Source organism: Bubalus kerabau, chromosome 16 (assembly GCF_029407905.1).
Source record: "Bubalus kerabau isolate K-KA32 ecotype Philippines breed swamp buffalo chromosome 16, PCC_UOA_SB_1v2, whole genome shotgun sequence".
Classification (NCBI taxonomy): domain Eukaryota; kingdom Metazoa; phylum Chordata; class Mammalia; order Artiodactyla; family Bovidae; genus Bubalus; species Bubalus kerabau.
Window position 1 is genome coordinate 10,303,925 of NC_073639.1, and position 15,010 is coordinate 10,318,934.

A 15,010-nucleotide genomic window follows, 5' to 3' on the forward strand; every position below is an offset into this window, starting at 1 on the left:
ACCTGGCCTGTTCCTATAAAGCTCACTGATGGTCTTACACACTATTCTGGCAAAATCAGGCATGTTCAAGGCAATACAGTTTATAAAGAAACACAATGAGATGATCAGTAAAAAGAACACATAATGGAAATAAACTGGAGATGTTCACTGGGTTCAGTTCAGTCACTCAGTCGTGTCCGACTCTTTGCGACCCCGTGAATCGCAGCATGCCAGGCCTCCCTGTCCATCACCAACTCCCGGAGTTCACTCAGACTCACGTCCATCGAGTCAGTGATGCCATCTGGCCATCTCATCCTCTGTCATCCCCTTCTCCTCCTGCCCTCAATCCCTCCCAGCATCAGAGTCTTTTCCAATGAGTCAGCTCTTCGCATGAGGTGGCCAAAGTACTTGAGTTTCAGCTTTAGCATCATTCCCTCCAAAGAAATCCCAGGGCTGATCTCCTTCAGAATGGACTGGTTGGATCTCCTTGCAGTCCAAGGGACTCTCAAGAGTCTTCTCCAACACCACAGTTCAAAAGCATCAATTCTTCGGCACTCAGCCTTCTTCACAGTCCAACCCCATACATGACCACTGGAAAAACCATAGCCTTGACTAGACGGACCTTTGTTGGCAAAGTAATGTCTCTGCTTTTGAATATGCTATAATGGAAATAAACTGGAGATGTTCACTGGGTTAGGAAAATAAAAATAGCCATTGCTCAACATCTTACAAAACAGGAGATCTGTTGTTCAGTCTCTAAGTCATGTCCTACTCTTTGTGACCCCCATCGACTGCAGCACACCAGTGCTATACCTATTCTTCACTACCTCCCAGAGTTCACCCAAACTCATGTCCGTTGAATCGGTGATGCCATCCAACCATCTCATCCTCTGTTGCCCCCTTCTCCTCTTGCCCTCAATCTTTCCCAACATCAGGATCTTTTCCAATGAGTCGGCTCTTTACATCAGATGGCCAAAGTATTGGAGCTTCAGCTTCAGCATCAGTCCTTCCAATGAACATTCAGGACTGATTTCCTTTAGGGTTGACAGGGTTGACTGGTTGGATCTCCTTGCTATCCTAGGGACTCTCAAGTCTTCTCCAACACCACAGTTCAAAAGCATCAATTCTTTGGCACTCAGCCTTCTTTATGGTCGAACTCTCACATCTGTACATGACTACTGGAAAAACCATAGCTTTGACAATATGGACCTTTGTCAACAAAGTGACGTCTCTGCTTTTTAATATGCTGTCTAGGTTGATCGTAGCTTTTCTTCCAAGGAACAAGTGTCTTTTAATTTCATGGCAGTGGTCATCATCTGCAGGGATTTTGAAGCCCAAGAAGAGAAAATCTGCCACTGTTTCCAATGTTTCCCCATCTATTTGCCAAAAAGTAATGGAAGCAGATGCCGTGATCTTAGTTTTTTTTGAATGTTGAGTTTTAAGCCAGCTTTTTCACTCTCCTCTTTCACCTTCATCAAGAGGCTCTTTAGTTCCTTTTCTCTTTCTGCCATTAGGGTACTATCATCTGCATACCTGAGGTTGTTGATATGTCTCCCAGAAATCTTGATTCCAGCCTGCAATTCATCCAGCCTGGTATTTCACATAATGTACCCTGCATATAAGTTAAATAAGCAGTGTAACAATATATAGTCTTGACATACTCCTTTCTCAATTTTGAACCAGTCCATTGTTCCATGTCTGGTTCTAACTGTTGCTTCTTGACCTGCACACAGGTTTTGTAGGAGGCAAGTAAGGTGGTCTGCTATTTCCACGTCTTTAAGAATTTTCCACAGTTTGTTGCGATCGACAAGGTCAAAGGCTTTAGCACAGTCAATAAAGCAGAAGTAGATGTTTTTCTGGAATTCCCTTGCTTTTTCTATGATCCAGTAGATTTTGGCCACTTAATCTCTGGTTCCACTGCCTTTTCTAAATCCAACTTGTACATATGGAAGTTCTCAGTTCGCATTCTGCTGAAGCCTAGCTTGAAGGATTTTGAGCATAACCTTACTAACATGTGAAATGAGTGCAACTGTATGGTAGTTTGAACATTCTTTGGCATTGCCCTTCTTTGGAACTGGAATGAAAACTGAACTTTTCCAAGCCTGTGACCACTGCTGAGTTTTCCAAATTTGCTGGCATACTGAGTGCAGCACTTTCACAGCATCATCTTGTAGGATTTGAAATAACTCAGCTGGAATTTCATCACCTCCACTAGCTCTGTTCATAGTGATGCTTCCAAAGGTCCACTTGACTTCACATTCCAGGATGTCCAGCTCTAGGTAAGTGACCACATCATCGTGGTTATCCAGGTCATTAAGATCTTTCTTATACAGTTCTTCTGTGTATTCTTGCCACCTCTTCTTAATATCTTCTGCTTCTGTTAGGTCCCTACCATTTCTGTCCTTTATTGAGCCCATCTTTGCAAGAAATGTCCCCTTGGTATCTCTAATTTTCTTGAAGAGGTCTCTAGTCTTTCCCATTCTATTGTTTTCCTCTATTTCTTTGCATTATTTACTTAAGAAGGCTTTTGTATTTCTCCTTGCTATTCTATGGAACTCTACAAACCTATAAATCTGTTTAAATACCCCTTCCCAAGGTGACCCTAATAGCAGAAAGCAATCAGAGTCGTACAGCTTTGTGAGAGCCTCAGACAGTCCCTATTATTTTCCAGGCCTATAACTGGGCCTGACTCCTCAGGCATCCATGTAAGGCCTTACTCTCTATTGCTCAGCAACCTACACTTAAGAAACGATACAGAGTAGAGGACTTCTTGCTACTTCAAACTGTAAATATGTATTTCTCCTTTTAAAATAGAATCAGTGTTTTGGATTTACAATTTTGGTCATTATCTTGCTGGGAAACAAATTAATTTGTGAAGCCTGCTGTGAGGCGTCTGACCATATGCCATGACTCATTGGCTCAAAACCAACTAAAAAGCTAAGAATAAAAGATGAGCAGGTTTTACCAATTGCTCAGGAGATGCTCTTAGAAAAAACAAAACAGCTCCTAACCCAATAGAAATGAACCAAGAAACAGTAACACATATAGTTTCCTCTATTGGCTTATTTCAAGCTGACATTGCTCAGCCATAGAGCATCTCAACTTAAATTCCTCTCCTCCCTCCACAATATATCCTCTAGACATTCTTCCATAGAAGGTGTCAAGAACAGTGTGCTGGAAAAAAAAGGGAAAATATCCATTAAGCCTCTGCGCTTCCAATGCAAGGGTTTGATTCCTGGTTGGAGAACTATGACACCACATGCCACATAGCACAGCCAAAAATGAACAAATAACAATAACAAAAATAAAAAAACAAGAAACAAGATTTTCAGCACAAAAGAGATGCAAATAACAATCTAAAGAAGCTTTAAAAAAAAGTATTTATCATCAGCCCAAGAGAGGAGAAGAGCGGGAGGACGGTGGGCCAACAAGAAGGACTTACTGGACAAAAGTAGGTGTTCTCCACGATGTGATGGGCCACCACACTGTTCTCGGCAGAGAGAGACATGATGAAGAGCAAGGCGTCCCGGGCCTGCTGGCCCACGGTCCCCTCCCGGTGAATGAAGGGGATCAGAAGGGAGAAGATGAGGAAGTTCGCAGCCCCTTGGTCCTCACTAGTGTGGAAGAAGAGTTCCAGGATGGATGGATCTTTGGCAAGAATGGAACAGAGCTGATTGAGCAGGACCACCAGCTTCCCCTCCACGGTGGGGGTGGTTGTTCCCGAACAAGAGCTCAGCAACATCATCAGGGGCTTCAGAATGGGCTTGTGGTGCAGCAGAGGCTGGTGGGACTGGGTGATCAGCATCTCATACATCTTGAGCTGCTCCATTTTTGTCTCATCGGTAAACTCCCGCCTCAAGCTCCAAAGGAAGAGTTTCTCCATGATGTTCTCAGAGACCACAAATTCCAGGATTGGCCCCATGGCAGCATCCCTGGCTTGCTCCTCAATCAGCAAAAAGAGCATGTGCTCTACATAGTTCTGGACAGCACTGGCCTCATCTGGAGGGATGGACCCGTATTTTGCCTGGGTGTTCTTCAAGGGGTCATGCTTCTCTAAGATTTTCACAACCTGTAACCAAATCAAGTATGTGTCATCCATCTGATGTTTATCATAGCTTACAAAAACATACCACTGCTGATTGCACCAAATCTTCATGGAAAATGCAAGAGCCACAACCCCTAACAAGATATATGTGAGCAACTGCTATATTCAAAAGGGATAACCAACAAGGACCTACTGTATAGCACGTGGAACTCTGCTCAGTGTCATGTGGCAGCCTGGAGGGGAGGGAGGTGTAGGGGAGAATGGATATATGTATGTGTGCGGTTGAGTCCCTTCACTGTTCACCTGAAACAACAACATTGTTAATCGGCTGCATCCCAGTACAAAATAAAAAGCTTAAAGTTTGGGAAAAAAAGATATGTGAGCCTTCTGCATCTCCCTCTCATGAGAATAAAATGAAGGGGTTAAAAACTACAGAAGGAAGATGTTTGAAGTTGTTGTTTATCATAGCTACACATGTTGGTAACCTAAATGTCAAAGAAAGTAACATGGTTGTGTAAATTAAGCTACATACATTCCTGGGCCTATTATTATGAAGACTATTGAACAAAAATTTAAAAAAAAAACTGTTAAGTGATATGTTAAATGAAAAAATAAGTTAATTGTATACAATTAGACTCATCATGATCAACTACGTCAAAAACATGAAAGTGAAAAAAGACTAAAAATAATACACAAAAATAGTAATACCTGTTGTGTTCAAAGTAATGACAAGTTCTGAATTTTTTTTAAGCTGTCAGAACATAATAGGGCTTTTAAATTTTAAAATACATTAAATAAGCAGGACTACCATTGTTCTCCTACAAATAGCATTGATTTGAAGCTTTCAGCCGCAGAATGCAGCTCCTCACACGCCCCGACAGAACAACAGCCCTCCCTGCCCTCCTTGATTGGCACCATCTTCAGCAAAGCATGCATCAGTAGGAAGGAGGAGAGGAAACTGATGACCATGAGACACATATCTAGAAGAATCCCCTAACATATGGCATATGCTGAAATTTTAAGCATGAAGAGTTGAATTGTGTATTTATTTAAGCCAGAAAAAAATTTTTGAGATAACCAATTACAAAATAAATCCCTAAAGCACAGGGCTTCTGTTTGGGGTAATGAAAAAGTTTTGAAAATAACAGTGATGAGTGCACAACATTGTGAATGTAGTTAATGCCACTGACTAAAAATGATAAAGATGGCAGAGTTTGTTTTATATATTTATATGTACCACCAAAAGAGGAAAAAAAGCATTGAAAATTAAAAAGTAAACAATCTCATGTGACAGTCTAGGTGTATCTCTCCCTAACTGCTGGCCTTTTAACGCTTACCACCTCTCTCCACTCATCAATACTTAACTTCTACTTTGGTACCTGAAAATTAAAACAATTTTATGTCTCAGCTTCCATTAAACTTTATGACTTGGAATTTCTAAGATAAATATCCATTCAATTCACTTCCTTTAAAATGTGTACACGTTAATTTTCAAGCATTTTATCAATGGCTCTAAGTTGTTCCTTTCAGCCTTTCTGAACCACACGCTCTGTGGAATATGTTTCACTTTGGTCTTACCCTCCCGGCCCAGTTCTAGGACATGCTGTTACGTGTTCTGGTATTTAGGTTATAGAATTTCTGCAAGTCACTGCAGAAACTGGCAAAAGCACAAGGCTATGTCAGCAGGTGTGAGCAATGAGGGAAATTTATTTCTCAGGGAAAAGTCTAAGATTTTCCCCTTTCTGAAGCAGAGTAAAAGAACATTTATAGACTAGGCTAGTTATCCTTGTGGATGAATAAATTTCTACAGAATCTGTAATCTCCATTGGCTTCCATTATAAAATTAAAAATACTGCCAGAGTGACGGCAAAAACATCGCCCCCAACACCCCTGAGTTGACAGTGTCAATGAGGAAGGCTGTGGTTAGCAGTTACCTGGGACATGCTCAGGGACTCGTGGCCTAGGCCTTCCCAATGGCCACCCCCTCTTCTTGGCTGCATGGACTGCAGACTGTCCCCCTCCCCCAGCCTCCACGAAGCCTTACAGGCCTCCTCACAAGCCTGAGGACTTCACTGTGAGAGACACTGGGGTCTGTGGTCCCCCTTTGGTTCTGGCCTTGACAGTCTCACAGAGTGGGATCGCAGTACCACACTCATCCAAAAGGGGGCACCACCTCGATACAGCATGCTCTCCAGCCCCAAAGCCCCCTTCAGGGCTCCACACTCTAAAGAGCAAATTAGCTCTATACTTATATTAATTCTATAATTTCAAAGTTCACATATTGAGTTTACTTATGAGAGCTATCTATACAGCAAGGCCTCGGGGTAGAAATGTAATTATACTCCTCATGTGTGCTTAGACTGTGTAAGCTATCTGAAACTGGCAGTGTGCATCATACACTGCGAGTGGCGCTGCAAATGAGCTCCATCTTCCTAGCAAACACTCTGGCAACACGTAACAGAAGCTATAAAGGTGTTCCTGCCCTTTGGCTTGTTAATCTCACTTTGGGGAAAATGCCTCAAGGAAACAACACAAAGATAATTTGTTTTAAAATGTTTACCCAGGCTATATTTTCAATAATGAAAAATAAAAATATTCTTGACCCAAATGGTCAAGAATAAGAGAGTTATAATCACAATGTTACATCACCATATACTAATGCTATTAAAAATAAATATGAAGTGAATCATATCATTACATCCAATATATAAGGAAAAATAATTCGTTAAAAACTAAGTATATTGACAAATAGACCCACAGTTAGAAATGAGTTTGAAGATAAAATGACATTGTAAGGTTAATTAGTTCTTCTTTCCTATAAATTGATCTAATTTCATAATATAAGTAAAAATAAAAACAAAGCAATTTTGTTCTTACGTCTAAAAAAAGGACCAAACGCTGAGTTAAAACAGTAATTAACAGAAACTCCTACCCAGTATAAATTTTCATATAGGCATATGTGTTTATTCTATATGCATGCCTTTAAATATTTATAAAATATCTAAATGTATATATGTAAATATAAAGCAAAACAATTTACACGATCAAAAGCCACACTTTTCTCATGGGTTAACCTTCATTTATATTATTTATTCCAAGACACTCCTCTGCAAACAGACCTACTTTTGGTGGGGAGGGGGCCACGAAAAACCCACAAAAGAGAACTGAGATTTTTATACAGAATGTAAACTACACAGCAGCTTCTACATTGAAAGCTCTCTCTGTATCCCCTTTATAGAAGCTCTTCTACACCACCTTCTGGGTTCATGGGCAGAGTAACACGAGAACAGAGCTGTGATACCCCACCAAGAAGGAAGAGGTTTGCTGGCCCTCTGGACAGGGCCCTTGACTCATTCCCCAGTCTGGCCTGGCAGCTTTACTGCCCGAAAGACTGGTGTGTTACAACCAGGGCCGTGAGTCACGGAAACACAAGCTCAGCAAAGTGCTGGTTCTGCCTGTGTTGCCACTCCTTAGCCTCCCTCTTGGAGGTGTCAGGACGCTCCCGGGCCACCTCCCTTTCCCTTTCAGGTAGACACACCCTTGACCTGCTTTTACAAGTGGGCTCTGCGGGCCACGCCCCGCGCCTGGTTCCCACCCTGACAGGGAATGCCCAGGAAGCTTCCCAGCCAGAGCACAACTGGCACAGAAACAGCCAGGAGCTTCTGTTCCGATGGCCAACGTCAGCCGGCCAGGTGGGCGCTGAGCCCTTACGGGTTCTGTCGGCTGCTTCCCGATGTGACCTTGACTTTTTAATCTTTCCCTCATGTGCCCTCTTCTTACATCACTCCCACCAAACTCCAACATTCCCGGGCCCCTGATTTCTGCCTGCTGCCCAGTTTCACTCACCTACTGAGGATCCCTGCTGCTCACAGTGGCCTGACCCACTCCCCTGACTACCCTCTTACACTCTTAACCTTGCCTCCAACTCCCCAGCCCTGGCTCTTTCTCAGCCATATGTGCTTAGCCTCAAGGATTCAGTTTACGGGAAGAAAACACAATTATGGGGGAGGAGAGATCCAAGTCGGAAAATATAATTTACAAATATTTCCTTTACTAAACAAGTTCATTTTGTTAGGCAGCTTCCCTTGTGACTCAGCTAGTAAAGAATCCGCCTGCAATGTGGGAGACCTAGGTTCGATCCCTGGGTTGGGAAGATCCCCTGGAGAAGGGAATAGCTACCCACTCCAGTATTCTGGCCTGGAGAATTCCATGGACTGTATAGTCCATGGGATTGCAAAGAGCTGGACACGACTGAGCAACTTTCACTTCACTTTCACTTTTGTTAGGCCAAATACCACTGAACAAACCTAATCAACCCCCGATAAAGCCCATGCTTACTATATAAGCCAGCTAACATCAAAGGCTTCCCTGGTGGCTCAGACAGTAAGGCGTCTGCCTACAATGCTGGAGACCCAGGTTCGATCCCTGGGTTGGGAAGATCCTCTGGAGAAGGAAATGGCAACCCACTCCAGTACTCTTGCCTGGAAAATCCCATGGACAGAGGAGCCTGGTAGGCTACAGTCTATGGGGGCGCAAAGAGTCGGACACGACTGAGCGACTTCACTTTCTTTCTTTTCTTAAGATGAAATACAGCACTATAAATGGTTTTCCAATTACAGCCAGGCATGTGTTGATCTACCAACTGTAACATATATAAGCTTTTGTATATACACTATATATACACACATGCATACATACAAATATGGAGTCATTTATATATTTGCATAAATTTTACATTTATGTGCAAATTCACATATATTAAATTTACGTACCTGTAAATTTACACATATAAATTTAATACATATAAGTTATATATATGTCTAATGTAAATATAATAAAAGTATATATGTAAATTTATATACATAAGGATATAAATATAAAAGGATCAAAAGCCCAAATCATGTATCAAGATTCTAAAAAGAAACAAATACAAAAAAAATCAACAATGTGAGCAATGGTATACAGATTATCATCTGACCAACACAGCTAAATTTTTAACCTAACTTCAAAGTTATTTGACCTGTAACTATGAGGATTATTAGAGCTCAATAAGATGAACAAATAGCATATTTCTTCCATTAAGGAATATCAGCTACTCCTATCCTTAGCTTTAATGATGGGTCCTATGACTCAGCGAAAATGGGTCTGAATTTCAAACATGCACAAATTCTAAATAGGAAGCTCAAATGCTTTCAGAATGAAAGATATACATAAATCACACAATCTCACCACACGACAACAAACTCTTCATGATAAAAATGAACATTTCTCTGACAGAAGATTAGCTTTGACTCCACCTTACTATCATTCTATGTCTTATATACACTCAGGTAACAATAGATGACTATTTATGCTACTTTGGTTAGAGCCTTGTTATTTCAAGAAACTCACATGAATACAATCCATACTTCCAAACCCTTTTAATGCTAATTTAAAGTGGCATTGTGGAAAAAAAAACCAAGTTACTAAGCAACATTTTCCATCACAAAGGAGGAGGCCAGGATTTAGTGATCTTAAAGCCAAATTCCATTTAATGTACCAAATTAACTACAACAGAAGCAAATTTCCATTCAGTCCTTATTTATTGCTAAGCAGCTGTGTCCTGCAATTTAGGGTATTTCGTACACACCTATTCCCATGGGAGACCTTTACACAATCATTTCTTCTTATATTAAGGTAACAGCCTAATAATATATGTGTACTTGCAGAACTTGGTTAACGTCGGCTTCAATTCCAAACTATAGAGATGTGTCTAAATCTAGAATTAAACAGGATAAAGCAGAAACTATATCTACATGCCATACCTCCTTGGGACCAGAGTAGTATAGTAATCACTATAATACAGAAACACAGTAGGAGCATTAGCCAATAAGATAATATGTAAACTAACCCTTAAGTATATAATTTTTTTTTCTAAAGTTTCAGTATTAGAGGAGAGACTTAAGAGTAATGATCTGTGTAATAATACTCCAGAGACCCCTGTAATTCCAAGCACAGCAAAAACAGACTTATCACCAAGCATACAGTAGGCGAGCTTCTGAGATTTCAACATACTCAACAACACTGGAGTCTAACAGAGGCTCAATTCAATGCCTTGGCCCTCTGAGGACGTGCAGCTTTTGTTCTGCTTTACTTTCTACTGTCAAATCTAGAGCGACCTGAAAAGCTGAGGAGAGAGACATATAATTTTTAAATATTAACCAACATCACTTTACTGAGAAAGGTATTGAGAAGACTGATCACAGAGTTCTCTAACATTTTCCGGTCTTTCATCTCTTAAAGACTTCAAGTAATTTCCCTCTGTTGTTTAGTCTGTGATGAGGCACAGACTAGAAGAGTGAGAATGAACAGAGCAAGAGAATGAATTTCACAGGGAACAGACTGAAATTCCCTGGCGGTGAAATCAGGGAACGCTGATCTCAAAGCCATCTTCACTGTGATCTCTGTGCTTCTTCAATGGAGTCAGGCCACTTGGGGCTCTGCACAGGTCACCCTATTTAGAACATATTATCTATTCTTCATTATTATAGGAAGACACTTCACTTACTCAAGCCAGATTCAGTTTTTTTCTCAGCCCCAGCCCCTCCAAGAAGAAAATGGCTACTAAATCCACCAGCGTTTCTTTATCATCACCACTACACGATCTGAGCTCTGATACATTCTTGGCTTAAAAAATTATATAACAGCTTATCTTCTGGAGGCTGAGAGTAGTAAGGAGAAGCTCTGTACTATTAAGAAGCACACAGAAATGTGCATTTCTCATTTCTAATTGAGTTTGTTTAACCTCTGGTCTCTTGGTTTTAAGAGCAGACATCATTTAGTATATGACTAATAATGATTCAACATGCGAAAGGAAAAGATAGAGAAAGAATAGAGCAAAGGCCATAAAGCTTTACAAACAAAAACGTGCCATTAGGAATAACTGAGAGGGGAGGGCGTTAGTTCATATGGCAATACAGTTGGACAGTTCATTATCTGATGGACCAATGCTTCTTATGTCCTGCTCTCTCTTCCATTCAGAAGAAGCAAAGACAAGAGATAAAAACAATAATCTGCTAGACTATAACCTGTTCTTCTAGACGACTATAAAAACTAAATATATTCTGACTCTTTCTCTCTCAAGTCTTAAGATCTTACCAGTAGAAAAATATAGCAAATGTTTTAATACTGGTATCCATTTTCCAAGTCTCTTAACTCTTCTAAAGTTATATTTCATATTTCCTGTCTTTCAGTTCAATAATTTATTAAACATCTACATATGCCTACAATATTCTTGTCTTGGCACTGGAGATTTTGTGAACTACAAATAAATGGTTTCTGATCATGAGGAGCTTGTAATGAGACTGGGAAGAAGATGTTATACATGTACTTTTCATAAAAGGTGGTGGGTTTAACTGTGAAAGAACACTCAAGATGCTGTCGGAGCACAGAGTGGGAACACAAAAGAAGGGAGAGAAGGTTTCCTGGAGGAAATGATGTTCTAAATGGGGCTTGTGGAAGGCACTAACCAGAGGAAGGTATATTCCAGGCAGAAAGAAGAGGAAGTGCCTGGGGCAGAGAGCCATGGAAAGGTGTGATGCCAGGAGAAGGGATGGCTAGGAACTCCAAGTGATTTTGCATTTTTGGACATTAAATGAGAGATGAGGAGTGAAAGAGGCCATGACATAAAGAACCCTATCTCCCAGCCCGGCATGTAGGTGGCCAGAAGCCACTGAAGTGTCCAATTACAGGAATGCCCTGGACAGACCTGGGTCTTAGATTCATTGCCCTGGCTACCATGGCAGAAAACGACATCTCAGAACATGATAGGATGTCCAGGCCAGAGGCGACTTCCTGCAGCCTGGATTCTCCAGTGTCCACTACTCTGGGATGTCCACTGTAGAACTATCCTGAGGAGTCCCTGAGGTCACTGGAGCCTGGAACCCGTTAGGAAACTCAAGTGCGCCAGTGGCACTCTAGGTCCCTCCTTTGGAGACCCCTGTGATCACGGACAGCCTTGGGTGATGGGCGGTTGTGTAACTAGCAGCCCCTGACAGATTAGAAAGTGCTGGTGAGTAAGTGGATACCCCTGAAGTAGAAGATCCTAGTAAACAGGAGAACAGAATCTGTCACATATATGTTAGTTATGCTGAATTTGTACTCAAGTATCCTAACAAACAGAACTTTGGACACCACTGACTTTTGTTGCCCTCAACTTCCATAATCGAACATCTGCAAAAGCATGGGACTTGCTGGCTAATGGAACACTCCAGTAAACAGAATGCAGTCACACCATTCTATCTATATCACATTTCCTCCCAGCCTTACAGGTTTCCTTGGGTTGCCTCAGGGGAACCTGGGGGCTACATCACACTAGTCACAGAAGTTTATGTCAGATTATAGCTCATTTCCCAGTCCTCTGCAACTGCTCTTCATTTAATTAGTCTCCAGCCTGAACAACTCACAGCAAAGTGTTAGCATGAAACTCCAAAAACAATAAATAGACAGCATTTATTTTTATCAACTGAAGGTCTCATTCCTTATCTCAGACTTAGCACCACAGCTCTGCCTTGCCCTGATTTCCTCACCATTTTTTTTAAACCATTGAAAAAAGCCAAAGCTGATCATTTGCTCCTAATACCCCTCCCTTCAGAAAGGAAAAAATATATATATCCTTATCCTTTCTGTCATCAAAACCTTCTTTTCCCACAGTCAAGCTAACAAAATCTCACTTTCTGGATTCCACAGGCCATTGCCATCCATAATAGTCCCTTCCCTTACTTCCTATGATCAATATTTTTCATTTTATAATAATGTATCTCATGTTGTCATCCAAACTAGCTTAACTGTTCTTTAAAAGCCTAGACTGGTGGTCGACGATACAGTGGGGGAGTAGGTCGACAAGATGGTAGAGTACATCTCTCCCTATGGATGCATTGGGAATATATCTTCAGATGCAGAATTTCTCACTGAGCAGAAGTCCCTGACCACCCTAAAGGAATATACCGATCCATGCAAACTCGGTAGGACAAACGAAGGAAGGAGGAGGATGAGAGAGAGCAGGACCAATCTGCAGCCAGGGATGGGGGAGCTGAAGCAGGGGGGAGATCCCTGAATCCAGGACATTCCATTGGAACAGAAGGGAAGCATTTGAAGCTATCAGAGAGTAAGGCAGCCAATCTGTGATAGTATCAGTGGAGTGAGAACCACACAGCTGATCCACGCCGCGGCCCTACATACCCCGGACAGGAATGGGAATCCACCGGAAGGAGCCACGGGTGTGAGCTGGAGAGTGGGGATTGGAGGGCAATCCGGGGGCGAGGGCTGCTGTTGACTGCGGGGAGACAGCCGGAAGGGATGGGAGAAAAGAAATCCATGGCGGGGAGTGCCTTTGGAGGAACGCCGGGCAGCCATGAAGATAAAGCGCTACTGCTGAGTCACACGCAGGGGGAGGAGCCATCACTGACGCCTCTCTTTCCACACACGCCTGACAGTGGTCAGCACGCAGCTGACCAATGGAGAAAGACTCCAGAGAGCGTAGTCCTTTGAGCGCCTGCTGGGCTCAGCAACACAGAAGGACCCCAGCCAGGGCCGCCCTTTGAGTGCCTGCTGGGCTGAGCCACATAGAAGGACCAGCGAGGGAGGTCCTTTGAGCAGCAGCTGCCAGGAACTAGAATAGAACCATATCTCCTCCATCAGTGGCCAATGGCTTCCCTGCGCACCTGACACAGCCAGGGTCCCCGCGATCCAGGCCGCCACACCACCTCTATGCCTGATCCTCACTGGGCAGACCGAAGTCCTCTAGGGCAGCCTCAGGAGCAGACTCCTGTGGATGACCCACATGGTGAGGAAGGGATAAAACCACGATTGAGCTCCAAGGGTGGACTGCCTAAGGAAGAAGATCAAAATCTTTCCACTAGCTGTACAAGTTACAGATTAAATCCACATGATCAACTAGGTAGACTCTGTGTCTATGGAATATATAAAAGAACAATGACTGTTCCCACTAAAGAAAACGCTCTAGCTCTGGTAGCTGTGGACAGTGGAGGCAAGCACATGCAGGAGTAGGGCCAGAGTAGGGTCAGATTGGAGTCAGAACTGACCCCACAGAAGGTCCAGAGATTAGCCCTCTCCAGTACTGGAAGGCTTCCTAGGGAGGCAGTGATGGACTGTGACTCACAGCAGAGGACGGATCACTGGCAGCTGAGATCTGAGAAAAAATTCTTATTTTGATTCATTCTGCAGTTGATTCTAGATGTTCTTCACTTTCTTTTTCTCTGTATTTGTTCTTTTTATTATTATTATCTCTATTTAGGCTGTTGGAAACTTTTTAATAACACTTTTTAAATTTCTTTTGTATATTTCTACTTTGGCTTTCTATGGATTTGTGTGGGGTTTTCGGGGGGTTCTTTTCTTATTGTTGCTTGTTGTTCAATTGCTAAGTTGTGTCCAACTCTTCGTGACCCCATGGACTATAGCCCGCCAGGCTTCTCTGTCCATGGGATTTCCCAGGCAAGAATACTGGAGTGGGTTGCCATTTCCTTCTTCAGGGGATCTTCCTGACCCAGAGATTGAACCTCCATCTCCTGCTTGGCAGAGGGATTCTCTACCCCTGAGCCACCCGGGAAGCCCTTTCTGATTGTGAGTGAAGTCACTCAGTCATGTCCGACTCTTTGTGACCCCATGGACTATAGCCTACCAGGCTCCTCAGTCCATGGAATTTTCCAGGCAAGAGTACTGGAGTGGGTTGCCATTTCCTTCTCCAGGGGATCGTCCCAACCCAGGGATTAAACCCGAGTCTCCCGCATTGCAGGCAGACGCTTTACCGTCTGAGCTACCAGGGAAGCACACTTAATTTATGTAGACCTTCTTTTACATATTTCTATTTAACTTTGCTTTCCTATTTTTTTTCTTTTTTTCCACCATGTTTGTCTGTTTGCTATCTTTGCTTTATTCCTCAGTTGGCACTCTGCTTTGGTCTCGTTTTCTGTTTTCTGTTTTAGTTAG

The 15,010-nt window shown here is 42.4% G+C and overlaps 1 protein-coding gene across 7 annotated transcripts in view; it reads right to left on the bottom strand.

The window, feature by feature from the left end:
• FHIP1A (FHF complex subunit HOOK interacting protein 1A) overlaps nucleotides 1-15,010 on the bottom strand; it is a 311,586-nt gene that overhangs the window by 95,367 nt on the left and 201,209 nt on the right. For 6 of the 7 annotated variants that reach the window (XM_055550635.1, XM_055550630.1, XM_055550631.1 and 3 more), the window contains one exon: nucleotides 3,422-4,048. The exons of the other annotated variant lie outside the window; for it this stretch is intronic. In XM_055550635.1, coding sequence (XP_055406610.1) covers nucleotides 3,422-3,943 — 522 coding nt within the window. In that variant the 5' untranslated portion in view covers nucleotides 3,944-4,048. The remainder of the gene's footprint in view (nucleotides 1-3,421; nucleotides 4,049-15,010) is intronic. 7 annotated transcript variants of the gene reach the window in all.